Source organism: Salvia hispanica, chromosome 3 (assembly GCF_023119035.1).
Source record: "Salvia hispanica cultivar TCC Black 2014 chromosome 3, UniMelb_Shisp_WGS_1.0, whole genome shotgun sequence".
NCBI lineage: Eukaryota > Viridiplantae > Streptophyta > Magnoliopsida > Lamiales > Lamiaceae > Salvia > Salvia hispanica.
Genome location: NC_062967.1, coordinates 7,408,749 through 7,435,848, shown reverse-complemented (window position 1 = coordinate 7,435,848; position 27,100 = coordinate 7,408,749). Strand labels below are relative to the sequence as shown.

The following is a 27,100-nucleotide window of genomic DNA, read 5'->3' as shown; positions in this document are numbered from 1 at the left end:
ATTGTGTAAACCATAATGGCCCCGTCAAATTTTTCTCCCATTTTCACATGTACTATATTTTATTTTTTCTTGATTATTTTATTATCAATACAAACCAAACAAGCCTCTTGTACATGCTTCGAATCCATAATTGGATTCGGTGATTCAATAGCTGATACAGGCAACCTGCAGCACCTGCATCAATCGGACCCTCCCCTCTTTTTTCAGGTGCCGCCGTACGGTGACACATTCTTCCATCGTCCCACCGGAAGATGCTCCGACGGCCGCCTCATTATCGACTTCATTGGTATGGATTAACTATTAATTACTAGAACTACTATTTTTATTTAATTTTTTTTTTTTGAATATTTAGTTGATGAAGTGGTTATGCAGCTGAATATTTGGGGCTTCCTTTGGTGCCACCGTTTTATGGCGGGAAGAATTTGAGCGGCGGAAGTAGCGTGAATTTTGCGGCGGCGTCGGCGAATGCGCTGCCGGACTCCTTTTTTATGAGCAAAGGCATCAAAGTACCTAATGCAAATATTTCTCTCTCCGATCAGTTGCGTTGGTTTAAGGAATTATTTTTGCCAAAATTCTATCGCAAACATTCAGGTCAGGGAAGATTTATTATTCTCTTTCCTTTCTGATTTTATCAAACTTCTTAAGCTATTAGTTTAACATGATCTTATATCTTCATCTGATGAGTCTAATTAATGACGTGCTTGATGAATTAGGAATTACATTTAGTCTCTAAAAATTTGATACGTACATTTTAAAAATCAATAATAGCCTAATCTTAGATTAAAATAATACAGTATTGCATAAAACTTTGGTGAGCTTTTATTCTTGATTCGATACTTTCTCCACTAACCAATTATCCATCTAAATTTTTACAAAAATTCATTCATTTTCAATGTTGCGCACAATTGGATAGAAAACAAAAAGAATAATAATATTTTTGAAATAATAAAAGTTTATAGTGAAAAACACATGCGACGGAATAAATTAAGGATGTCATGCAATTCTAATATAGAGTGTTTGCATGCAAAAGGTGTCTGTAGCCTATTAACTTGATCAGATGATTCACAGTCAGTTCCGATAACTGGCTTTCATATATCTGTGTGTTTAAAGTGTTTCCCAACTAGCTTTACTATTTTAGTAATATCACTATTTAATTAATACAATATTAAAAGTTAAGGTAAATAGACATTTAAATCGCTAAGTTTGGTCAAAGTCTGGTCTATTTCACAAAGTTTGAAATCCGCTAGTTAAATCACGAAGTTTCAATTTTTCTAGTTTATCTCAGGAGTCGAATTTTAGGTGGAATCTATGTTGACGTGATTGAAATTTCAAGATGGACTGAGATTTAAATCACAAAAATGATGCGTGTATAATCCAAAGTGTAATCGTAAGGAACTTGATCTTAAAGTTGGATTGAAATTTCAAGATAGATTTCAATATAGAGATGCAAGATTCCACTTAAAATTCGACCCACGGAATAAACTAAAAAAATTGAAACTTTATAATTTAATTAGTGGATTTTAAACTTTATGAGATAAATCAAATTTTGATCAAACTTGGTAATTTAAATGACTATTTACCATACTATTATATACAACTACTGGATATTGAAGGATAAAATATTTAAATTAAAAAATAGTCTACTTCAGATAAAGGGATACTACAAGAGTGGTAGTAATATGTGGTTGACACATCAAAATTGTACTCCATCCCAAAGTACTCATATGACACCCATGTCATAAATTAAAAGGACCATAGAACATGATAATTAGATGTGAACGACATAGAAAAAGGACTCAATTATTCAAATGACACTCAAGTCATAAAAAATTTGTTACACCCACCGAAGAGCTAGTTAATTGCACATGTTAATATATTAGATATGTTAATTTAATTTTATTTTATTATAAAAGCTTAAAGAGATCATGAAATTAATGGCATTGATATGCAGAGCTTAAGAGATTTATGGAGGCATCATTGGTGATAGTTGGAGAGATAGGAGGCAACGACTATAATCACGCTTTACTTGATGGAAAAAGCATGGAGTCAGTCAAAAATTTCGTACCTCAAGTTGTGGGTGCTATCACTTCAGCAATCAATGTAATTAACTATGCTACTACTACTTATATCACCCCGACCACTCAATTAATTATACACCACAAAAGAAAACAAAATCTAACACACATGTGGATATTTGATTAATACAATATGCAGGAACTGATTAAACATGGAGCAGTGACACTAATGGTCCCAGGCAACTTCCCCATTGGATGTTTAGCCGCATATCTCACACTGTTCAAAAGCTCGAACCAAAATAATTACGACCCAAAAACCGGTTGTATTAATTGGTTAAACGAGTTTGCTACTCACCACAATAACCTACTCCAATCCGAACTTAAGCGTATCCAAGAGGAGAATCCCACCACCAAAATTATCTACGCGGACTATTACAATGTTACAATGCGGTTCCTTCGCTCCCCATTGGAATATGGTAAGACTGAGCACTAAGAAGCACTTCACTTACACTGTTTATGAATTCAAGTCTTGCAACTTCTTTTAAGCACTATATAAGTTCACACTTGAATTTGGTTTAGGGTTTACAAAAGGAGGGCTTGCAACTTGTTGCGGAGGATGCGGACCATATAACATAGACCCGTTGCTAAGCGGGAATCATGTGTGTGAGAATCCATCTGAATATGTGGGTTGGGATGGCTTGCACTTGACTGAAGCAGCATACAGAGCGGTGGCAACAGGTTTGATCAAAGAATCTTATACCATTCCTCGAATCAATTGTTCATGTGCTTCATCTTCTTCCAAGTATGGTGTCGTCGGCCTTTCCGACCAATGATCATAAAAAGGGTGTAATTTGGCGAGTTGATTTGAATAATGAGAGTGCTCACTATGTGTGCCCAAAGTGCAACTACTTTATGTACATGTAACGACTACTCTCTACACATGTTTTTATTAATTTTCTTATTTAATCAGCCAATTAGCTAGAGAGAAATTAGCTTTAAGGTTCATTCTTCATTTAATATGTGCTCAAAAAATCAAAATTCAATTGCCAACTCAATATATTGCTATAACTGGAACATCAAGTTGAATATTGCGTAGAGAACTCTCGTTGAATACTTGAATGAAAATGAATACAAGGATTATCCTATATATACTAGGGTAGCAATGAAATAGTTGGACGAACGAGATTAGATCCAGGGTCAACGCGTGAGAAAAATGGCCAACCAACCACTTATGCTGCCATTCTCTTTATTTTTCTTATGTTTGTAGACATAATTATGTGTATATTTCCTAATAAAAAAATATACAAATAACCTATTATAATCTGCTCAATTCAACAAAGTTTACAACTTATTAGTTTTATAATACCAAAAGTTGAAATATTCAAAAAAGTAAACACCTTCAAGTTCAAAGATTCAAAACAACAAGGATCAATCCAACAGAGTTTACAATCTAGTCAGTCCAGCAAACATTCAAAGTTCAAATATTCAAAAGAAAACCTCCAACTCCAAGTTTAATATTTCTAAATTCCAAAATAAATGCACGATTAATTTAACTTTGATCCCTTGAATAAGTCCTTTCAATTATGTATTTGTATCGGCATCGTCGACCAATGACCATGACACTTTGTCATCCTTTCACTGTTACAAATCATGAATCAGCCTTATGGAGTGCCTATCTCACTGTTACAAATCATGAATCAGCCTTATGGAGTATCTCCATCACTGTCACAAATCATGAATCAAAGAAATTGATTTAAAAATGAAGAATAAATAAATATTTTAGTAAATAGCAATGAGATCACTCATTATTATAGAATCATTTTCTGCATTTGACCCTTTGTCTACAATTACCATATTGTGCATGATAAATTGATAATACACTCGAACATGACGTTGGTGAGATTTTCTGCATTTGTTTAAAAATGATATGAAGTCTCCATAAATAATTAAGAATGATATAGTTTTGAATTCCGTGCATGGGCTCTTATAGAAAAAGTAATCTTTTAGTTGGAAGTTGATTGCCTAATTCAATTTTTTCGTGAAATGATATAGCGATTTATCTTGAATGAGACACGATACCTGCCGACAAGTTATAAGAGGATTTCATTATCCCTCATTCTTTATTGAGGGATCTGGGGTCCTTTGGGTACAAAATTTATGTCAATTATTTTTTTGAAACATGAAACCTGCAGTGTGAATAATTTTTTTTTTTTCCTATAAGAGAGTATCACATATACACACCATCACTACACTAAATTTTGTTAACCATAATGGCCCCGTCAATTTTTTCTCCCATTTTTACATGTACTATATTTTATTTTTTCTTGATTATTTTGTTATTAACACAAACCAAACAAGCTTCTTGTTCATGCTTCAAATCCATAATTGGGTTCGGTGATTCAATAGCTGATACCGGAAACCTGCAGCACCTATATCAATCGGACCCTCCCCTCTTTTTTCAGGTGCCGCCGTATGGTGAAACATTCTTCCATCGTCCCACCGGAAGATGCTCCGACGGGCGCCTCATTATCGACTTCATTGGTACGTTACTAGTAGTAATCCCTCCGTCCCTTGTTATGTGTTCCATTTTTACTAAGCTTGAGTTTTAAAAAATATGGACATATAGAAAAAGTTAGTAGAATGAGTTAGTAAAATGTAAGTCAGATTACCAAAAATAGTAAAATCAAAGTAGGATAATAAGGGACATCATCCCAAAACGGATAATTGAGACATGTACAGGGGGACGAATGAAGTACTATTATTTATAATTTTTTTTATTCTTTTTAAATATTTAGTTCATGAAGTGGTTATGCAGCTGAATATTTGGGGCTTCCTTTGGTGCCGCCGTTTTATGGTGGGAAGAATTTAAGCGGCGGAAGTAGCGTGAATTTTGCGGCGGCGTCGGCAAATGCGCTGCCGGACTCCTTTTTTATTAGCAAAGGCATCCAAGTGCGTAATGCAAATATTTCTCTCTCCGATCAGTTGCGTTGGTTTAAGGAATTATTTTTGCCAAAATTCTATCGCAAACATTCAGGTCAGGGAAGATTTATTATTCTCTTTGGTCTCTGGTTTTATCAAATTTCTTAAGCTACTCGTATTGTTTTTGAACATGATCTTGGTTTAAGGAATGATAGTGACTAAAATATTTGATACGGACATACTTTTAGTACTCTACAATTTAAAAGAAATGGTCGCTGATCGAATCTTGCGGAATCTTAGATTAAAACAATTAATTTGCCATCAATTGATGAACTAAAACGTAGTGCACACTTTTGATAGTACTTGTTTTAAAAAATAGTTTGGGAATATATTTTGTGTTAGCATATATCATTCAGAGTTGAGATATTCATAGTCAGTTCGGATAATTGGTTTCATAATATTATGTGTGTTTTAAATTGTTTTAATTAGGACTAGCTTCACTATGTTAACTATACTAATTAGTCCAAAAAAATAGACTCATTTGTGGACGGTTCCAAAGCGAGGTGGATTCAATTAATATTTATATTTTAATTTTAGTTTTAGTTTTATTCTATAAGTTAATAGGAAAAGTAAGAGATCATGAAAAAAGGTTGTTACACGGACAAAAAAACTTCGTCCCACCATCCACTTTAGTTCTAGTAGTAACAATTAAAAAGGATGTGTTGTGAACCAGCAAAAATGGTTTAAGAGATTATGAAATTAATGGCATTAAATTTACAGATCGTAAGAGATTTATGGAGGCGTCATTAGTGATAGTGGGAGAGATAGGAGGCAACGACTATAATCATGCTTTACTTGACGGAGAGAGCATGGAATCGGTTGAAACGTTCCTTCCTCTCGTTGTTGGTGTCATCACTTCTACAATCAATGTAATTATCTATGCTACTACTTATTTCACCACGACCAATCAATGTTACTTAAAAAATAAAATACGAGTTAAATGGTGATAATTTGATGTGGACAATATGCAGGAACTGACTAAACTTGGAGCAGTGACACTATTGGTCCCAGGCAACTTCCCTATTGGATGCTCAGCCACATATCTCACACAGTTCAAAAGCTCAAACCAAAATGATTACGATCCTAAAACCGGTTGTATTAATTGGTTAAACGAGTTTGCTACTCGCCACAATAACCTACTTCAATCCGAACTTAACCGCATCCAAAAAGAGAATCCCACCACTAAAATTATCTACGCGGATTATTACAATGCTGCAATGCGCTTCTATCGCTCCCCGCTCGAATTTGGTAATTAAGACAGAGCACTAAGAAGCACTTCACTTTTGTTGATCACGAATCCCACAACTTCTCTTAAGCACTATAAGTTCACACTAGATTAATATTGATAATTTTTATTAGGGTTTACAAAAGGAGGGCTTGCAACTTGTTGCGGAGGGTGCGGACCTTATAATGTGGACCCGTTGCTACGCGGGAATCAAGCTTGTGAGAATCCATCTGAATATGTGGGTTGGGATGGCTTGCACTTGACGGAAGCTGCATACAAAGTGGTGGCAATGGGTTTGATCAAAGAATCTTACACGATTCCTCGAATCAATTGTTCATGGGTTTTGTCTTCTGTCAACCTTTCCGACCAATAATAATTATAAATATAGGGTTCATGGTGCCCGTTGGAAGTATATTTGTACATCAATTAACTGAAGGATTCAGTAGTGTTCCTCATTATATGTAACTGGAAAGAAGTAAAGATGAGTAGATGACCACTTCCAAATGGAGTCTATCAAAGAAAGAGAACAAATTGAGCATATAATTAGTGATGGGGAGACTGGTGGAATTAAGTACAACTACCCATCCTTTAATGGAGGCAATATATGGTGTCTCCTATTGTTGGAGCTAGATCTGCAGCGATTTCATTATTGTTTATCTTCTTAATAAAACCAATACATGCATGGGTCTTCAATTATTTATCAACCTCGTTTAATAGGACAGTTGCATTGAGTATAAAAAATGAGTAGTACTATAAATGATTGGAGATCTCCAACCTTTTTGAAAAGGGAGAAAAAGACATGGGCCCCACCCCAACAACATTAACACTCATTCTCTTTCATGCTACTATCTGAACTCTGAACTGTAAATCTTCTTCTCACAGCCATCCTCTGCAACTAGAATTTTCAATTCTTCCTGCACATCCTCAAATAGCTCCCCTCTTTTATGTCACAAATTTCTCACAATACACGCTGAGATCACATAGCAAGAAGACCGCTTTTTATCCGCTTCTGTAAATTCTATATATTGAAAGTAGCGAAATTTCCTTGGCCGGTGGTGGGGTCGGTCGAGCCCTTCGGTTTGCATGGATGTGTGTATTTTTAACTCTAGTTCAAAAAATACAAGGATCGTTTTCAAAAATTGGGGAGTAGTACAAGGATATATCTCACACAGTTCAAAAGCTCAAACCAAAATGATTACGATCCTAAAACCGGTTGTAGTAATTGGTTAAACGAGTTTGCTACTCGCCACATTAACCTACTTCAATCCGAACTTAACCGCATCCAAAAAGAGAATCCCACCACCAAAATTATCTATGCGGATTATTACAATGCTGCAATGCGCTTCTATCGCTCCCCACTCGAATTTGGTAATTAACACAGAGCACTAAGAAGCATTTCACTTATATTGATCGGAGTCCTACAACTACTCTTAAGCACTATAAGTTTATGTTAGATTAGTATTTATTCTTGAATTTTTTTAGGGTTTACAAAAGGAGGGCTTGCAACTTGTTGCGGAGGCTGCGGACCATATAACATAGACCCGTTGCTACGAGGGAATCAAGCTTGTGAGAATCCATCTGAATATGTGGGTTGGGATGGCGTGCACTTGACTGAAGCAGCAGAGTTGTGGCAACAGGCTTGGTCAAAGAATCTTACATGATTCCTCGAATCAATTGTTCATGTGTTTTGTCTTCTGTCAACCTTTCCGACCAATAATTATAAATATAGGGTTTGTGGTGCTCGTTGGAAGTATATTTGTACATCAATTAACTGACAAAATCAGCTTTAAGCTTCAGTAGGGTTCCTCATTATATGTAATTGGAAAGAAGAAGTAAAGATGACACTTCCAAATGGAGTATATCAAAGAAAGAGAACAAATTGAGCATATAATGAAATCATAAACACTAGACTCAATTTTCATATACTATTAAATGAATGATTTCATTGTTACTATATTGACAAAATGTTTCAGAAAATTTAAGGAAAAAAATAAGTTATGAAAGAATAGCACAACGTAAAATCTATTTGAAAAAGCATATGATGCTATTTAAGTAATCAAATTATTATACAATTAAATATAATAATTTAGTTATGTAGTGTGTTAATTAATACTGGTAATCTAAATTACTGATTTTTTAATTAATTGTTTTAAAAATTTACACGACAAGAATGGTTTTGATTGAAAAAATTTTAAATTCATTACTCTAGTTGCATGATTAAGTTTATCTCCAATTAACATATATGCATTTAGATAAGAATAATTAATTTGGTTAAATTTTCCTTAATTAGGTATATATCTATTTAATACTTTAATGTTAGGGTAAATTAGTCACAATGTTATTATGGCTTGGAGACATTATGTCTCTAAATCACTACTCATAGATATATACCTAATTAAGGAAAATTTAACCAAATTAATTATTCTTATCTAAATGCATATATGTTAATTGGAGATAAACTTAATCATGCAACTAGAGTAATGAATTTAAAATTTTTTCAATCAAAACCATTCTTGTCGTGTAAATTTTTAAAACAATTAATTAAAAAATCAGTAATTTAGATTACCAGTATTAATTAACACACTACATAACTAAATTATTATATTTAATTGTAAAATAATTTTATTACTTAAATAGCATCATATGCTTTTTCAAATAGATTTTACGTTGTGCTATTCTTTCATAACTTATTTTTTTCCTTAAATTTTCTGAAACATTTTGTCAATATAGTAACAATGAAATCATTCATTTAATAGTATATGAAAAAATATGTAAAAAATTAAACATTTATCTTATTCAAATTGGTTTATATAATAAAATAATATACTATTTTTTCATTATCTTTTCAATTTTTTTGTTATTTTTCTTTGCTTTAACTAAATTTAATATTTTTTATTTAATTAAGCTAGGGCGTCTAATATTTTAATATAACTATTTAGTTTTAAAATATTAAATAGATGAGTTAAGAAAATACAATTAATTTTTATTCAGATTCAAATCTATCGTTTTAAATGTTAAAAATCAAAGAAATTATTAATTTAATACAAAAATAATTGGATGAATCTACTTTTCTCATTTTAGATTATTTTAATATACCACATGTCAACTACTACTAATTGATTAATAATTAAAAGTAATAAGAATCATAAACTCTGCTAATATTATAAGATAGTGCGGAGTATTATTTGTTTAGAGTTAGGAATTCTAATATTTGCAAAAAAAAGAGTGAGGGAATATTAAATATGTAGCTTTAAAATGTTAAATATATAAGTTAAGAACATGCGATTATTTATTGATCACTGTTAAACATAATCTTTCAAAAATTATAAATTAAAGAAATTATAATTTTGTAAAATAAAGAATTAAACTTAAAATCATAAACACTAGACTCAATTAGCATTCGTACACCATGTATCAAATTTAATTTATTGCATGTTATAGTTAAATATTTTAATATATTTAAAATATGAAATAAATGATATAAGAACATATGATTTTATCGAGGTTCAACTATAATGGTCCAAGATTTAAGAATTTAAAAAAATCAAAATAAAAAAATAAAAAATTAGAACTAGAGAATTCTTAAAATCAAAACCATATACTCACTTAATTAGTAGTATTAATATATAATATAGTATTATCAAATTTTAATGTGTTGGGTGTTATATTAAAGTGAGCTAAAAAATTTATTATTTTTTAAAGATTATTGTGAATAAAAAGTGATTAAAAGAATAAGTTTATCAATATTGAAGATTATAGTATTATAATTACAAAGTAATTATTTTTTGTCACATGTTATAGTAACTCTAAGTATTTACGGTTCAAAAATATTAGATAACTAATTATTTATATTTTATAGCGCTAATTATTTGTTAAAAATTATTTAAATTCACATTTATAAAGACTAATTCATTAAGAAGTCTGAAATTATTTGTTTGTTGATAAATCTTATTTTATTTATAGACAAAATGTACACTAAATATATAAAGCTAATAAAATTAATATTTAAAATTTTAAAGAAATATCTTTAAGTAAATGCATTAAAATGGACATATATAAAAAAAGTTATCAAATCATGTTTTAAACAATTAGATGATTGCAACATGTTATTAAATGCATGCATCATCTATGCATAATCAAAATTTATATCCTTAAATAGGTGTATTTAGTAAACAAATTAATGTAGGGGTAATAAAGTACATATACAAAATATAAATTTAATTAAAAATATGATATAATATATACTTACCATTTTAAGCATTATGGCTTGGAGACATTATGTCTCCAAAACATTTTTCTATATCTATTTAATACTTTAATGTTAGGGTAAATTAATCACAATATTATTATGGCTTGGAGACATTATGTCTCTAAATCACTACTCATAATTAATTAGTGATGGGGGAGAATGGTGGTATTGACTACAACTACACATCCTTTATTAATGGAGGCAATGGTGTCTCCTATTTTTGGAGCTAGATCTGTAGACTGTAGCTACTTCATTATTGTTTATCTTGTCAATAAAACCAATACATGGGTCTTCAATTATTTATCAATGACTATAAATATTGGTTAATAAGGCGAGTTGAATTGAATATTACCGTGATCATAGTTTCTCACTATAAGAATGTGTGTACAAAGTACAACTATTTTTGTACATGTACCAATGGCTCGTCAAAATTTGCATCCATTTTCTTGTTTAATTAGTCAAAATTTAATTAAAATTAATGATTTATTTGGCAAAATGTTATCAAATGTCTGCGTTATGTTTCTCGTCGTTTTGTCCACATGGATATTCCGGTGGGCATATTAGTATCGATTTCACCCAAATTACATAATTTGGAATAATTGTTAATTTTTAAACCTGGTGATTTATTATTCTGTTTTTGAGAAGTATGTGACTAATCAGAATTTAACCAAATGATTTATTTGACAATATTCCCTATAAATGCATGTATATATATGCGGTTGTATGAATCTAGACTAAATAATTACAATTACAATACATTAAAAGTGGAGAGCACACACAAATTAGACCTTAGATAACAATGTTTAATTAATACTACTAGTTAGGTAATGGAACTATTACTAGTCTTGGGGTGCATTGTCTATTTTTTTTTGTCACTTCTGCTCTTGTAACAATTAATTAATTAGTACTATTATTAATAGGTCAACAATACCAGCTAGTAATACTATATTACATGACGTGCTGGAAATTTCGATTTGTAAAGAGACTGTTTGCAATCTTAAAAGAGTGGACAAACTCGTGTTAGTTTTATACAATAGTACTACTATATATGTTGGTACTATGTTAATGATTATTAATATGGAAAGACCGGGTTTAATCATTGATGCAGAGCGTTTACTTTGTATAATTAATTTAGGAGAAAGCTATATTTGTGCCCTGCATTTGCTAATGCATATCATTATCCGAAATATATGGAAATATATATTGATTTCGAAAAGTCATAAGAGGATTTCATCATCTTATTCCGAGATCAGGCTCCCTTTGCTCATCACCTAATATATTAACTATATATAAGATGAATGTCTCCCTCTCACAATGTGTTTGGAATCTATGCCCGGTCAATGGACCTTGACCAATTATAATTTCAACGAGATATTTAATTTTGTGAAATTAAATAATATAGCGTCGATCTACGTTCGGAGTAGATGACCGCGGTATATTTATTTTCTCAAATCCGATTCCCGGTGAGTGAGAAATAATGGATTAAAGTTGTGCAAAATTGCAAACTTAATGAGCTATGAGAGAAGCTTAGAGAATAATTAAGAGAGTTAATTATCCCACACATTGGAAGTTACACCCTTATTAAACTAGTATTTAATAAGAAGGATTATTACCTGTAATAATTATAGTGGACTAAGATGTGATGTAAGAGCCCACACGCGCGCGCCGCCCGCCCCGCCGCGAGCCTCGAGCCCGTGCCCTTGGCAATTGGTCTTTGGGCTGTTCATTGGGCCTGGTCGTGGGCTTGGTGCTTGGGCTTGGCCCAAGGCTAGTGGGTCCACGTCCTGGAAACTAGAATCCAAGGTCTCCTCGACTCGGCTATTTCCTTTTCCTACGGTTTATAGTTTTGATTTCCGTTTGTATTTTTTGTTTCAGTTCTTTTCTGTATTCCTTCTTGGGTCGTATTACGCCCGGTTATCTCTTGTAACTCCATAAAACCAACACAATGTACTATCTCAGGTCTACACATGGCTTTTTCTACCCAAAACCGACTCATTATCGCATATATTTTTCTCTTAATTAATTTATCATCAACACAAACCAAACAAGCCTCTTCTTCATGCTTCAAATCCATAATTGGGTTCGGTGATTCACTAGCTGATACTGGAAACCTAATCCATCTCTATAAATCGGACCCTCCCTTCTTTTTTACGGTGCCACCGTACGGAGAAACATTCTTCCATCATCCCTCCGGAATATGCTCTGATGGGCGCCTCATTATCGACTTCATTGGTACATGTACTTATTATACGAGTTTTAATTCAAATCGGTAAAAAATAGTTGAAATTGTGATAGTGGATAGTAATGCCTAAATCATTAGTATGGTAATGTATGACCGATCAAAATTTTAAATCATTTTTATGTTTTGAATATTTAGTTCACGTGGATTTGCAGCTGAATATTTGGGGCTTCCATTGGTGCCGGCATTTTACGGTGGAAAGAATTTGGGCGGCGTAAGTAGCGTTAATTTTGCGACGGCGTCGGCTAATGCGCTGCCGGACTCCTTTTATATGAGTAAAGGGATCCAAGTTCCTAATGCAAATATTTCTCTCATCGATCAGTTGCGTTGGTTTAAAGAATTATTTTTACCAAAATTTTATCGGAAACCTTCAGGTCAGCGAAGATGCATTATTCTTTTTTCTTCTTTGATTTGATCAAATTTCTTAACTTATTATCTTGTCATGATCTTATATCTTCAACTGTGTATCCTAATTAATGATATGATTATTACAATTGTGAAATTAATATTGGAACATGCAAATGGTTGTGGACCCTATATCCTCGAAATATATTCATAATCAGTTCGGTAATTTGTTTTCATGATTTTATGTAGTACTATGTTTTAAAGTGTTTCACTATTAAATTTACTATTTTAATTATAATTAATATAAAATTATAAATTCTATATATATTCATATGTTTTAGTAACATATTTCTTACTAGATATTGAGTGATTATATGTTATGCGTACTTATGGATTGATACAATATTATTAGCAAAAATCATCAAATTTAATGGAAGTTTTAAAGAGAGAATGAAATTAATTTAGTTCTATTGTAAAATATGGGAGTTTTAAAGAGATGATGAAATTAATGAAATTAAATGTACAGATCGTAAGAGATTTATGGAGGAATCATTGGTGATAGTTGGAGAGATAGGAGGCAACGACTATAATCACGCTTTACTTCAAGGAGAGAGGATAGAATCGGTTGAAACGTTTCTTTCTCTCGTTGTCAGTGTCATTACTTCAACAATCAATGTAACTAATTATGCTACTACTTATTTGACCATGAGTAGTCAATTATGAGTATATGCTAAAGAAACAATATTCAAATACTGTAATAAATTTTCGATTAAAACGTGCAGGAACTGATTAAACTTGGAGCAGTGACACTAATGGTCCCAGGCAACTTCCCTATTGGATGCTCAGCCGCATATCTCACAATGTTCAAAAGCTCGAATCAAAATGATTACGATCCAAAAACCGGTTGTATTAATTGGTTTAAACGAGTTTGCTGCTCACCACAATAACCTGCTTCAATCCGAACTTAACCGCATCCAAAAAGAGAATCCCACCACCAAAATTATCTACGCGGATTATTACAATGTTGCAATGCGCTTCTATCGCTCCCCACTCGAATATGGTACGACAGAGCACTAAGAAGCACTTCACTCTCTGACAACTACTATAAGTTCACACTAGATTAATATTTATAATTTTTATTTGGGTTTACAAAAGGAGGGATTGCAACTTATTGACAGATAAAGTACCGACAGATCCGTCAAAAACAAGCTTGTCACTAAAAACTTTAGTGACGGATTTGTCCGTCACCCAAGTTACTAGCCCACTCAATGACGGAAAAGTAGGTGGCTGCCACATATTAGTGACGGACTTATCTGATACTCCCTCTATCCCATTAAAAATGAAGCGTTTTCCTTTTTGAATTGTCCCATTAAAAATGAAGCGTTTTTCTTTTTGAATTGTCCCATTAAAAATGAAACGTTTCCTAAATTGGAAACAACTCCATCTCTACTTTTTCATCTCTCTTACTTTAGGATTTGGATCCCCTACTGTGCAATCAACCACAACAGGGGATGCTGTTACTCAAAATACATAATGATTAATATTTTAATGTTAAAATTTATAAGTATAATAATGGTGTGTTTGTAACAGCATCCCTTGCTGTGGTTGATTGCACAGCAGGGGATCCAAACCCCTTACTTTACTCTATCTTCATTAACTCACAAAAACAACACAGCATAAATCTCGTGCCGATTCTCAAATGTTTCATTTTAAGTGGGACATAGGGAGTACTAATTAGTGACTGGCTAATTTCAGTCATTCATCCGTTAGTAGTTCTTGAGCTGTTTTTCGCCGTCACTAATGAACGATTTTTTTGTAGTGCCACCCCTGCCGTCCCTTCCACGCCGCGTTTGCACCCCCACCCCCTCTTCCCCCCGCCGCGGCACAACGTTTCCTTAACTGATATTGTATACAAAATGTTATGACAAATCACTTTAATACTAGTAATTGATATTAACTCAACTGTATAGGATGGATACCTACCGACAAAGTCATAAGAGGTTTCAACATCGCTATTTCTGAAAGGAGGGGTCCCTTTGGTCCAAAAATTTAATTGTCATTTATTTTTCGAAACGTGTTAAAAAAACCAGTGTAGATATTTTTTTTTTCTATAACTCTATACGAGAATATCACTAGACTAAATTGTGTCAACCATAATGGCCCCGTCAAATTTTTCTTCCATTTTCACATGTACTATAGTTTATTTCTTCTTGATTATTTTGTTATTAACACAAACCAAACAAGCTTCCTGTTCATGCTTCAAATCCATAATTGGGTTCGGTGATTCAATAGCTGATACAGGCAACCTGCAGCACCTGCATCAATCGGACCCTCCCCTCTTTTTTCAGGTGCCGCCGTACGGTGAAACATTCTTCCATCGTCCCACTGGAAGATGCTCCGACGGCCGCCTCATTATCGACTTCATTGGTATGGATTAACTATTACTAGTAGTACTTACTACTCCCTCCGCTCATTCCATAACTTTTTCAATTCACTTTTCTTCACATTTCTTAAAATCCGCCCCGAATCAAACTTGGATTGTATTTTATGGACGGATGGAGTATTTTTTATTTGTTTTGTATTTTTTGAATATTTATTTCATGAAGTGGTTATGCAGCTGAATATTTGGGGCTTCCTTTGGTGCCGCCGTTTTATGGTGGGAAGAATTTGAGCGGCGGAAGTAGCGTGAATTTTGCGACGGCATCGGCGAATGCGCTGCCGGACTACTTTTTTATGAGCAAAGGCATCAAAGTGCGTAATGCAAATATTTCTCTCTCCGATCAGTTGCGTTGGTTTAAGGAATTATTTTTGCCAAAATTCTATCGCAAACATTCAGGTCAGGAAAGATTTATATTATTCTCTTTCTTTTCTGATTTTATCAAATTTCTTAAGCTATTAGTTTAACATGATCTTATTTCCACCGGCGGATCTAGGGGGCAGGAGAGGGCTATCGCCCCCTCCGTGCGACTAATTTCCTCTGATCCGGTCTTAAAATTACCATGTCCGCCCCCTTCGTTTGTTCCAACGTCGTTCCTTAAATCGAAAAAAATTTGTTATTTTCGCCCTAAACCAACCTACTAATATATATTTCGCCCCCTCCGTTTATGAATCCTAGATCCGCCACTGCTTATATCTTCATCTGAGGAGTCTAATTAATGATGTGCTTGATGAATTAGGAATTACAATTAGTCTCTAAAAATTTGATACGCACATATTGAAAACCTATAATAGCCGAATCTTGCAGAATCTTAGATTAAAATAATATTGCACAAAACTTTAGTGAACATTTATTCTTGATTCGATACTTTCTCCACTAAACAATTATCTATCTAAATTTTTACAAAAATTCATTCATTTTCAATGTTGCGCACATTTGATCGAAAATAAAAAGAATAATAAATTAATATTTTTGAAATAATAACTATTTATAGTGGAACACATGGGACGGAATAAATTAAGGATGTCATGCAATTTTAATATAGAGTGTTTGCATACAAAAGGTTTCTGCAGCCTATTAACTTGATCAGATGATTCACAGTCACTTCGGATAACTGGTTTTCATATATCTGTATGTTTAAAGTGTTTCCCGACTAGCTTAGTATTTTAATATTATTACTATTTAAAATACAATATTAAAAGTTAATACTATTATATACAAGTACTAGATATTGAAGGATAAAATATTTAAATTAAAAAATAGGCTACTTCAGATTAAATATAAATAAAAAGGGATACTATAAGATTGGTAGTGATATGTGGTTGACACATCAAAATTGTGTGGACTCAGTTATTCATAGGACACTCAGTTACTCACCACTCAATGACAAAAGGACCATAGAACATGATAATTAAACGTGAACGTCATAGAAAAAGGACTCTCAATTATTCATATGACACTCAAGTCATAAATATTTTTTGTTACACCCACCGAAAAGCTAGTTAATTGCACATGTTAATATTTAGATATGTTAATTTAATTTTATTTTATTTTATTATAAAAGCTTCAAGAGATCGTGAAATTAATGGCATTGATATGCAGAGCTTAAGAGATTTATGGAGGAATCATTGGTGATAGTTGGAGAGATAGGAGGCAACGACTATAATCACGCTTTACTTGATGGAAAAAGCATGGAGTCAGTCAAAAATTTCGTACCTCAAGTTGTTGGTGAAATCACTTCAGCAATCAATGTAATTAATTATGCTACTACTTATTTCACCACGAGCACTCATTTAGGAGTACTTCACAAAAGAAAACAAAATCCAGTACTAATAGGAATGTGATCAAATGAAAACTCTAAATATTGTACAAATTCAAAACTATGATCTGGACCATTGAAAAATGTCAACAGATCACAAAAAAGCATCAACAGGAAAATGTCAACAGAATTTCAACGGTAATCAATGATTGATGTTGTGTTGATATTATGTTGATACTGTGTTGACATTAAAATCTTGAAATTTTACACTGTGTTGATATTGTATTGAAACTGTGTTGAAGCCGTGTTGAGAAGTTTTGAATTTGTACAATATATAAGTTTGCATTTTATCACTACCCAGTACTAATATAAATGTGGATATTTAATTAATACAATATGCAGGAACTGATTAAACTTGGAGCAGTGACACTAATGGTTCCAGGCAACTTTCCCATTGGATGTTTAGCCGCATATCTCACAATGTTCAAAAGCTTGAACCAAAATGATTACGACCCAAAAACCGGTTGTATTGATTGGTTAAACGAGTTTGCTACTCACCACAATAACCTACTTCAATCCGAACTTAACCGCATCCAAGAGGAGAATCCCACCACCAAAATTATCTACGCGGACTATTACAATGCTGCAATGCGCTTCTATGGCTCCCCACTAGAATATGGTAAGACAGAGCACTAAGAAGCACTTCACTTATACTATTCACTTAAGCACTATAAGTTTAAACTATATTAGTATTTATTCTTTAAATTTTTTTAGGGTTCACAAAAGGAGGGCTTGCAACTTGTTGCGGAGGGTGCGGACCATATAACATAGACCCGTCGCTACGAGGGAGTCAAGTGTGTGAGAATCCATATGAATATGTGGGTTGGGATGGCTTGCACTTGACTGAAGCAGCATACAAAGTGGTGGCAACGGGTTTGATCAAAGAATCTTATACCATTCCTCGAATCAATTATTCATGGGCTTTGTCTTCCAACTATGGTGCTGTCAACCTTTCCGATCAATAATTATAAATATAGGGTTCATGGTGCTCGTTGGAAGTATATTTGTATATCAATTAACGAAGAGGAATCAGCTTTACGCTTCATTAGGGTTCCTCATTGTATGGAAAGAAGAAGTAAAGATGACAGTCTATCAAAGAAAGGGAACAAATTGCGCATATAATTAGAGGTGGTGTGGGGTGGGGACTGGTGGTATTGAGTCTTTTAATTGACCCATCCTTTAATGGTGGCAGGTACCATTACTCAGCTTAAGGCAATGGTGTCTCCTATTGTTGGAGCTAGATCTGCAGCTACTTCATTATTGTTTATCATTTTATCTTGTCAATAAACACCAATACATGGGTCTTCAATTATTTAACAACATTGTTTAATAGGACAGTTACTAAAAACAGAGACGGACCTATGTGGGGGTACGGGGGTTCCTTGGAACCCCACCCATTTTGCTATTTACTATACTATGTATAGTTAAACTACATTGTTCAAGTATTTAGTTAGCTGATCAGTTGTTTGTGATCTGGTTATTTAAGTACTTGATTGTGTGTTCGAATCCCATTGCTAGCATTCTTAAAATGGCTCCTTCAGTTGAATTCTCTATTTTTTTTATTGTGAGCAATTTTTTCACCTAGACATCCAAAGCAAAAAATGTGGTGTTGAATAAAAGAAGTAAAAGCATAATAGAAATCAAATAAAATTACTCCATCTATCCACAAAAAATAATCTCATTTCAAAAATAGAAACTTTCTTTCATGCTTTATCCACTTTTTCACATTTTCTCTCTTGTTTTTTTACATTTCCTCTTCTACTTTATCTACTTTTTCTCTCATCTCTCTTAGTTTCGCCCACAGATGAGACTATTTTTTAGGGATGGAGAGAATATAAAATGTATCGGAGAAGAGAAAATGTAACTGCTAAATACGAAGCAGCACATAAGAGGAGAAAACTGCATCTCAAACTATTCATCTCTCTCGCAGCTTCATAATGTCTCGGGTTATTGCTATAATCGTCGACGCTAAAAAATATGCAACTACCGTTAATGTAATTTGGACCCCCCAGTATAAAAATCCTGCGTCCGCCACTGACTAAAAAATTAGTCATCGTTTGGTACGGTATGACATATAGTACTACTCCTTCCGTCCCTGAAAATTTGTCACCTACTCCCTCCGTTTCCTCATAGTTAAAACGGAACTTTTCGACACGGAGTTTAAGAAATGAATATTGAGTATGTTAAATAAATAGATAAAAAAGTAAGAAAGAGAAAAAAGGTAGAGAGAATAAAGTAAAAAGTGAATAAAGTAGAAAGAATAAAGTATGAGAGAGTAAAGTAAGAAAGAGGAAAAAGTTACTATGTATGGAAATGACTCCCGAAATGAAAAAATGACTCAATTATGAAGGAACGGAGGGAGTATTTCTTTTTTCATCCGTACCTAAAAATTTGTCACCTTTCACTTTTACCATTTTTTGTATTGGACACCACATTCCATTAACTCATTCTCACTCACATTTTATTTTAAAACTAATATATAAAAGTAGGACTCTCTAGCAAGAAGACCGCGTTTTAACCGCTCATGTGTAACATGGGTCGGTAGACCCCTTCGGACCCCATGGATGTGTATATGTTTATTCTTGTAATGGAAACTTCAAATATTACTTGGCAACGGCGCCAACTGTTGTGGCTCAATGCTCGCCTAGCGATACCAAAATACAGTATCGTTTTCAAAAATCGGGGAGTACAAAGGATACATTTTCCTAGATATAAACAAAATATAATCCACTCTCTCTGTCTCGCTTAAGATAATATTTTTTGAGTTATAATTTAAATAATATTAAATACAAATTAATTATTAATTTATAGTAACATAATAATAATATTATTAATAATAATTAGTAATAATAGTATAGAACAGAAAGACAGGGAATGTATATACTTCTTCTATCCTATAAAAATATGCACACTTTCCATTTCCATTTCCATTTGTCCCATAAAAATATGGGCATTTCCATTTATAGAAAGTTGTCATCAACTCATTATCCATATACATCAATTTATGTGTACAACTTATACCACTATTTCTCACTATTACATCTCATTAAACACTAATAATAATGGGTGTTCTACTATCCACTAACATTATTTTAACTACTCTTCTCCCCATTTCTCTTACTTTACCAATTTTGCATTAATTTTCGTATTATTTATGTGGTCATATTTTCATGGGATGGAGGAAGTATATCATTTTAGGTCCTTTTTCATGTATGCCCAAAAATTCCCTCCATGGCAAAAATGTGAAAATGTGATTTTTATGGGGTAATTTGGGGTGAAAATCATAAACAGGTACTCAAAATGTGAATTTTAGGTAAAAATTATACTATTTTTGTGCAAAAGTCAAAGATCGTATATTGTTTATGTAGTTTACTCATTTTTTAAATACTAAATGACATCCATATCCCATTCCTACACAATAATAATAACAGTATCTGGAATTCAAAATTACCCTCACGAGATATGGATGTCATTTAGTATTTAAAAAGAGGTATTATAGTGACAAAATATAAAAAATAACATAAAACAAAGATCCGATATTATTTTTGCATTTGCAAAAATAAAAGATTGAATACCATTTTTTTTAAAAGGAAAGAATGCCGGGAATGTTGAGGTTGTCCTCTAGATTTTGTTAGCACATGAAACAATCAAACCCCATATTAGTGTGAAAAACACTAGTAAAAGTACCTATATACATCGGCCAGAAACCTCGTGAACATGGACCGCGAGTATTAAGTTTGGATATAGGTAAAGTTGGATCTGTATCTCTTCCGTTTTTTTAGTGAGCGATAAGTAATACTTCCTCCGTCTCTAATTAATTATCACTTTTTGACGGATATGAATTTTAAAAAATGTAAAGAAAAATTGGTTGAAAAATTTAGTGGAACGTGGGGTTCAGTTTTTTATATTGATTTTATATAAAATGTGAGTGAAGTGAGTTAGTGGAATGTGGGATCTACTTACCATTTATGGTAAAAATGAAGTGTGATAATTATTGAAGGACGGACCGAAATGGAAAAGAATAACGATTAATCGGAGACGAAGGCAGTAAGTAATAATAATGATATTACTATTATTTTATTGCAAATTTAACTTAGAAATATGTAGGGTTTAAATATTGCATCTTTTTTTTCAAAAGTGCATCGATCATATAATTTGTTAAATAAAGAACTACTATAAAAATAAAAATAAAAAGTTATAGTGTATGGAATCATGTAAGTTTTAGTAATTCAACGATAATACAGAACCAAAAGCTTATGCATATTGGGCCGGGATCTATTTAACTTACGCCGCTAATCGCTACTTTTGTTCGGGCCTTGATCCATCTCCCATTCTCGTTGCACACCTCAGCCCACAACTCCACTATAAAAAAGCGGGACGGAAGTAAATATTATAGGGACGTTGTGATCCACTTTTAATTATATGTGTAATAAATAAATGTTGTAGTGGATATTGAGATTCATTTTCAACACTTTTTTACTTACTTTGTATGCATTTTTTATTAGTTTATCCCAATCTGGATTCCTAAAGCAGGATGTCCGAAATTGATCAATCGGAACTCCTAAAATGGAACGGAGGGAGTGGTATTTCTCTTATTTGGAATATAATTTTATAGCTTCAAGCAACTTTATTAGGCGGCTTTGTTTTGGGAAGTCTACTACAAAGTATGAAGTCAAATTATATTGATGTTTTCAATATTAATAACTATACTTACTTCAAATGACAATGTCAATATTTATATATAAGAAACACGTATTTTCAACCAGAGTAGCGTACAAAATTGGATTTCATAGTTTATGAAACTTTTTTTTCACCTCAATTCGGCGAAATCCTTTCGTTTTGGGTCAAACTAGTATTCCAAATATCTCGGATGATTTGTTTCTCACCACGACCATAAATCCTAGCAATTAGTATTAATTTAATTTGAAATAATCAACTAAACTTATATTTACAACAAGAATTGAAATAAAACATGGAATACTAGTCCAAAAAAAAATAGTCGCATTTTACCGTGAGAGTATCCACGAAAATAGTCGCATTTCAAAAAGTGGAAAGTATTTTTCTTATATTTTACCCACATTTTCTCATCTCTCTCGTATTTTACTCTCCTTTTATTCTACTTTCTTACTTTACCAACTTCTCATTAAAACATGTGTCGTCCACATATAAGACTATTTTTCATGGACGAATGAAATATCATATACTCTGTTCCTACTTGTGAGAGTACCAAATTATGCCAATGCTAATTGAGCAATAGAGGGTATCTACAGTATTTATATTTTTACTTTATTCTTTCTCCACTTTAACTATTTATTTATTATTATTATTTCAAAACGAGTGCAGAAAATGAAATGACTCTACTTAATTTGTGGAAAGTACATGATCTTGAGTTTGCTTGTGCGCACCGGAACGTACATGATCTTGAGTTTTCTTGTGCGCACCGGTTCCGTTTGATCCATATTTGATGTATTTTTCACATTTAATACTCCCTCCGTTCCATAGTAATAGAGTCATTTTGCCATTTTGGTACGTTCCATTGTAATAGAGTCATTTTCCTTATTAGTAAAAGTCAACACATTTTTACACACCTACTTTACTTTCTCTTACTTTTTTCTCTCTTCATATCTCTACTTTTTTTATTTTCCACTTTATTCTCCTTTTACTTAACTCACCTAATACAATTTTCCTTAATTTTCGTGCCGAAAAGAAACGCATCCATTACTATGGAACGGATGGAGTAATTAACACTTAAAGTTCAATAGTTTTTTTTTAAAAAAAATCAAAAACAACTGCCTAATTATTGTTGAAGGCCTCGAATTTTTAGAACACTCACACCATTTTAACTTAATTCCAACTCTGGAATTTTAAAATTGATCTTCTTATTGGACCTTGACGGCTTGACATACCCAGTCAATACTTGTTTTACTTACACGCTATACCTTGACATATTCAGTCAATATAAATATAAACGTAAATGCACAATATATCTTCGATATGGTCATATATATACGCTATATTCACTTTTCCAGTCGCCTAATAAATTATTGTAGATGGTCAAACATTCATTTAGAATTATTTTTTTAGAAAATTGTGATTAAGTAGTGGCATGAGATATGTATAATTAATATCCATGTGATCATCGATCAATCACTATAAAGGAAATAAACCAAAGCACCATAAACATGATCAACAAAGTTAAGTAGTAGTTTTACACAATGAGAGTAGTACATCAATCATGATTAACTACTACTAGTACATATCCCAACTTCTTAGGATTCAACCGACACATCCGATACTTTGGAAACACATAGAAAACTTAATTTTGACATCCTCATCTACAAAGACACATACAATAAACAAACATATGCATAGTTACACTTAAATAACCATATAGTAAAAATGAAGAGAACAAGTTAAGAATCCCAAATAGGTCCAAAAGCAGCAATCCCATTAGCCTTGCATGCATCAACCACATCCCTACTCCCCTCCGGATTACTCGTCACAATCACCACCTCCGCCCCAAACCTCTTCGCCGCATCCACGCTCATCTCCGACACGTTGGGCCGGCCCAGCACCGCGGTGTCGTGAACGATCACCTTCTCCTTCGGGTGCCCGCTCATCCACTCCTTAATCTCTTTCCCAAAATTCTGCTCCACCCCTTTGGTCACCCAAAGCAAGCACACGTCGGCCTTGCACGGCTGCAGCAGAAACGACAAAAACACGCATATACCCGACCCGGTCGCCACCAGAAGGACCCGCCCGTACATGTTGGTCAAGTACGGAAGACCCGCAAAGTGCACCTGCCTCACCCAGAGATGCCTCGGCGGGTTTGACACCAGAGATTTCGTGAAGTCTCCCACAGCTCCTGCGAGCATCATGTGCTCCGTCTTGTTGTCCGAGATGATCCCGAACGCGTGCCATTCAGAGAATGGCGACGGGCTGATCCTGCCGAGGATTCCGGCTTTGACACCTCCGTCGAATTTTATGATCGCGGCGTGGCCGGATGGAGACGAGACGCGGACCGGGACCCGCCTCACGGTGAGCCACGGGATGATGATTAAGGCGGTGATTCCGGTCGTGAACCAGAATTCTTGGGTTTTTGCTAGCTTGGAGCCGAGATTATGGGTGTAGGTTTTTGTTGAGGGGTCGTATGAAATGGTGAGGGTGATGAAGGCCCAGAGGAGGCCTAGCGCAGTCCAGCCGGCGAAGCGGTGGGTCCGCTCGAAGACGTTGTGGTGGAGGTGGCGGACGAGAGGGAACGCTGCTAAGGAGGAGAGGCAGAGAAGGCCAAGGATCACGGCTGCAACAGCGATGATTTCGGGTGTAGTGTTGTCTCTGTCGTGGAGAGTGAGGACTAATGCGTAGACAAGCCACGCGACGGAGGAAATCCCACAGCCGCTGTGGATTCCGCCGAGGGATTGAAGCAAAGCGGTCGTCATAGTTTTGAGACCAAGTGGGACCCATGAATAGCCCAGAACATTCACCGCAAGCCAGAAAACGACCCTCAGAGCCGCCTCGCTCCGGCAGAGGACCAGCGCGAAGATATTCGCGATGGAGAAGAGCGCGGCGCGGTCTCTGGCGTAGGGGAATTCGCCAGCGGCGGCGAGGACTAGCGCGGTGGTGTTCAGCGCGAGGCAGACTGCGAAGAGGCGCTTGTAGACGGTGAAGAGGCCTTGATCGAGGAGGATGATGGAGAGCCGCGACGGAGGGGGTTTCTTCTTGGCGGCGGATTGAGGTGGTGGAGGAGGGGGAGGGTGGTGGTCGTGTTTGCCTTCTTCGTGGCCTTCTTCAATGTCGGCGAGGGTTTGATCGGCATCGTCTTCGTCGTCGTCGAGGTCGCAGAAATGGCTGCTGGTGCGGCTCATGGAACGGTCCAAGAGGTCGGAGGATGGGACGATTCGGGCGAAGCTGCCCCATCGGGCCCAGGATCGGCGGCTGCTGCCGTTGCGAGGAGTGTTAGCAGGCGGGGCCGGGATGGCGAAGAGGTCGGAATGGGGTTTTATTTCAAAAGCTACGCCTCTGCAGCTCGAAAACCTCTCCAAATTATCAGTTTTTCCCATTTTTTAGTGTGTGTTTTTTTGTGGGAAAAGAGAGCTGAAATATTGGAGGGGAGATTGTGATTGGTGTTTGTGAAGTGGAGTATTATGTCTATTTATAGGTCCCAAAATCGAAACTTATCGATGCCCACTTGTTTGGAAGTGTTTATTACTAGTATTATTCTCGAATTATTTGGATTTGAATCGGTCGGGTACTATTGAAAAAAGACGCAACATGTTATTAAAAAAAAAGAATAAAAGACACGGATATTTGCATTAATTACAGATAGATTTTTAATATTCTGAGGACATTATTTTAATATACCATTATAAACTAGACCGAATGAATTTTCAGTTATAGATAAGGGAGGAGTACTATGGCAGAAGGCTTTACAAAATAAGATATGTTCTCTGAAAAAGGGTTTCACGGTTTAGATTTTAGAACGAGCCTTAAAACATATTTTAATTGGATACTTTAATGAGGAAATATAGATCAAGGTTTCAATGAAAAACGTTTTGAACCGTGGTATTAGTTCTGTCTGATAATCTGGTAATTAATGTTAAGGACATTAATTAATTAAGTACTACTCAATTACATGCATGTGATATATTATCAGGTCATTGAACAGTGTTAGTAACTAAAAATGTCATGTCCATACAAATTATGCTCTTACAACTACTACTATATAGAAAAACTGATCGGATGAGAGTGGCAACTGAAACTATAACAAAAGGAAAAATCTTGGTCACCTCTTTGGTCATAAAGATCCATCTACAGTGATTTAATCATGTGCTCGTTCATTGATGTTATATGTTTGTTGGCATTCTCATTTCTCGTAGAAAAATCATACTCTCATCATGACATCATATATCCCTACGTACCTATATGTGAAAACTATCTGATATTACACGGGTAAATGCAAAAAAAAATATTGTTTCCAAATTAAGCTTCAATATTCGGAGAAAAAAATGGCTAGTTGATGGTAGGTAATGAAAAGTCAGAAAGGTTTGACTGGTGACTCGCGGCCATTTGCAAAATAATTCCGCGTCAAGGGTCCGCGCATGATCTCTACATTTGCCAAATTTATTTAGCCATCTTTTTAATAGCTAAGTAGTACTATACATTTATAAATTCCAATATTTTTTAATGATTTTCTAAGAAACCCTCGTTGTTAGCTCTAGTTGACCGAAATTATTACAATCACAATAATTATGTGATAAGTTATAATTTGGGGATAATTAAGAGGTTCATTATCCAAATACGTGATATCAATCCATTACCACAATTTGATGGAATGCCCTAGGCTGAAACCTATTAAAAGTTTATGTACGTACGTTAGTTGTATCCACACCCCATGCCGACATTCGCTACATTGAGTGCTTCATGAATGTGAAGTACGACTAGTAATGCTGTAATTATCATTAATTACAGTGAGAAAAATATGCTCCCCTCTTTCTACATTAGAAGTCACATCCGGTATTGTCACGAGTTTTAAGAAACGTAAAAAATATTATATTGTAAAAGTTAGTGGAATATGTGTCCATTTTTTATATTAGTTTATACTAACATAGAATATATACTACCTCAGTCCCTCAAATAATATGCACTTTGGATTCGACTTTTTATGTAAAATTAGTAAAGTAAGAGAGAGATAGGGAAAAAAAGTAATTAAAGTTTTGTTAGTAGGAAATAGGACCCACCTTATTAAAGAGAAAATAGTTTCCAAAATAGGAAAGTACATATTTTTGTAGGACG

The 27,100-nt window shown here is 34.2% G+C and overlaps 4 protein-coding genes across 4 annotated transcripts; 3 read left to right on the top strand and 1 right to left on the bottom strand.

Moving 5' to 3' along the window:
- Positions 1-10: 10 nt before the first annotated feature.
- On the top strand, positions 11-3,014 carry LOC125216309 (GDSL esterase/lipase At1g28570-like). The gene is made up of 5 exons (XM_048117993.1): positions 11-286; positions 373-591; positions 1,952-2,100; positions 2,215-2,491; positions 2,595-3,014. The coding sequence occupies exons 1-5, from the start codon at positions 16-18 to the stop codon at positions 2,846-2,848; spliced, it is 1,170 nt and encodes a 389-aa protein (XP_047973950.1). The 5' UTR covers positions 11-15; the 3' UTR covers positions 2,849-3,014.
- Positions 3,015-4,285: 1,271 nt separating this feature from the next.
- LOC125212997 (GDSL esterase/lipase At1g28590-like) lies at positions 4,286-7,005 on the top strand. The gene is made up of 5 exons (XM_048113323.1): positions 4,286-4,556; positions 4,831-5,049; positions 5,715-5,863; positions 5,966-6,242; positions 6,354-7,005. The coding sequence occupies exons 1-5, from the start codon at positions 4,286-4,288 to the stop codon at positions 6,590-6,592; spliced, it is 1,155 nt and encodes a 384-aa protein (XP_047969280.1). The 3' UTR covers positions 6,593-7,005.
- Positions 7,006-12,435: 5,430 nt separating this feature from the next.
- LOC125209166 (GDSL esterase/lipase At1g28590-like) lies at positions 12,436-18,771 on the top strand. The gene is made up of 5 exons (XM_048108774.1): positions 12,436-12,700; positions 15,670-15,888; positions 17,092-17,240; positions 17,651-17,927; positions 18,023-18,771. The coding sequence occupies exons 1-5, from the start codon at positions 12,436-12,438 to the stop codon at positions 18,271-18,273; spliced, it is 1,161 nt and encodes a 386-aa protein (XP_047964731.1). The 3' UTR covers positions 18,274-18,771.
- A 4,720-nt stretch (positions 18,772-23,491) lies between these two features.
- On the bottom strand, positions 23,492-25,410 carry LOC125216197 (adenylate-forming reductase 03009). Its single transcript, XM_048117854.1, has one exon. The coding sequence runs from the start codon at positions 25,366-25,368 to the stop codon at positions 23,722-23,724; it is 1,647 nt and encodes a 548-aa protein (XP_047973811.1). The 5' UTR covers positions 25,369-25,410; the 3' UTR covers positions 23,492-23,721.
- Between the last annotated feature and the right edge of the window lie 1,690 nt (positions 25,411-27,100).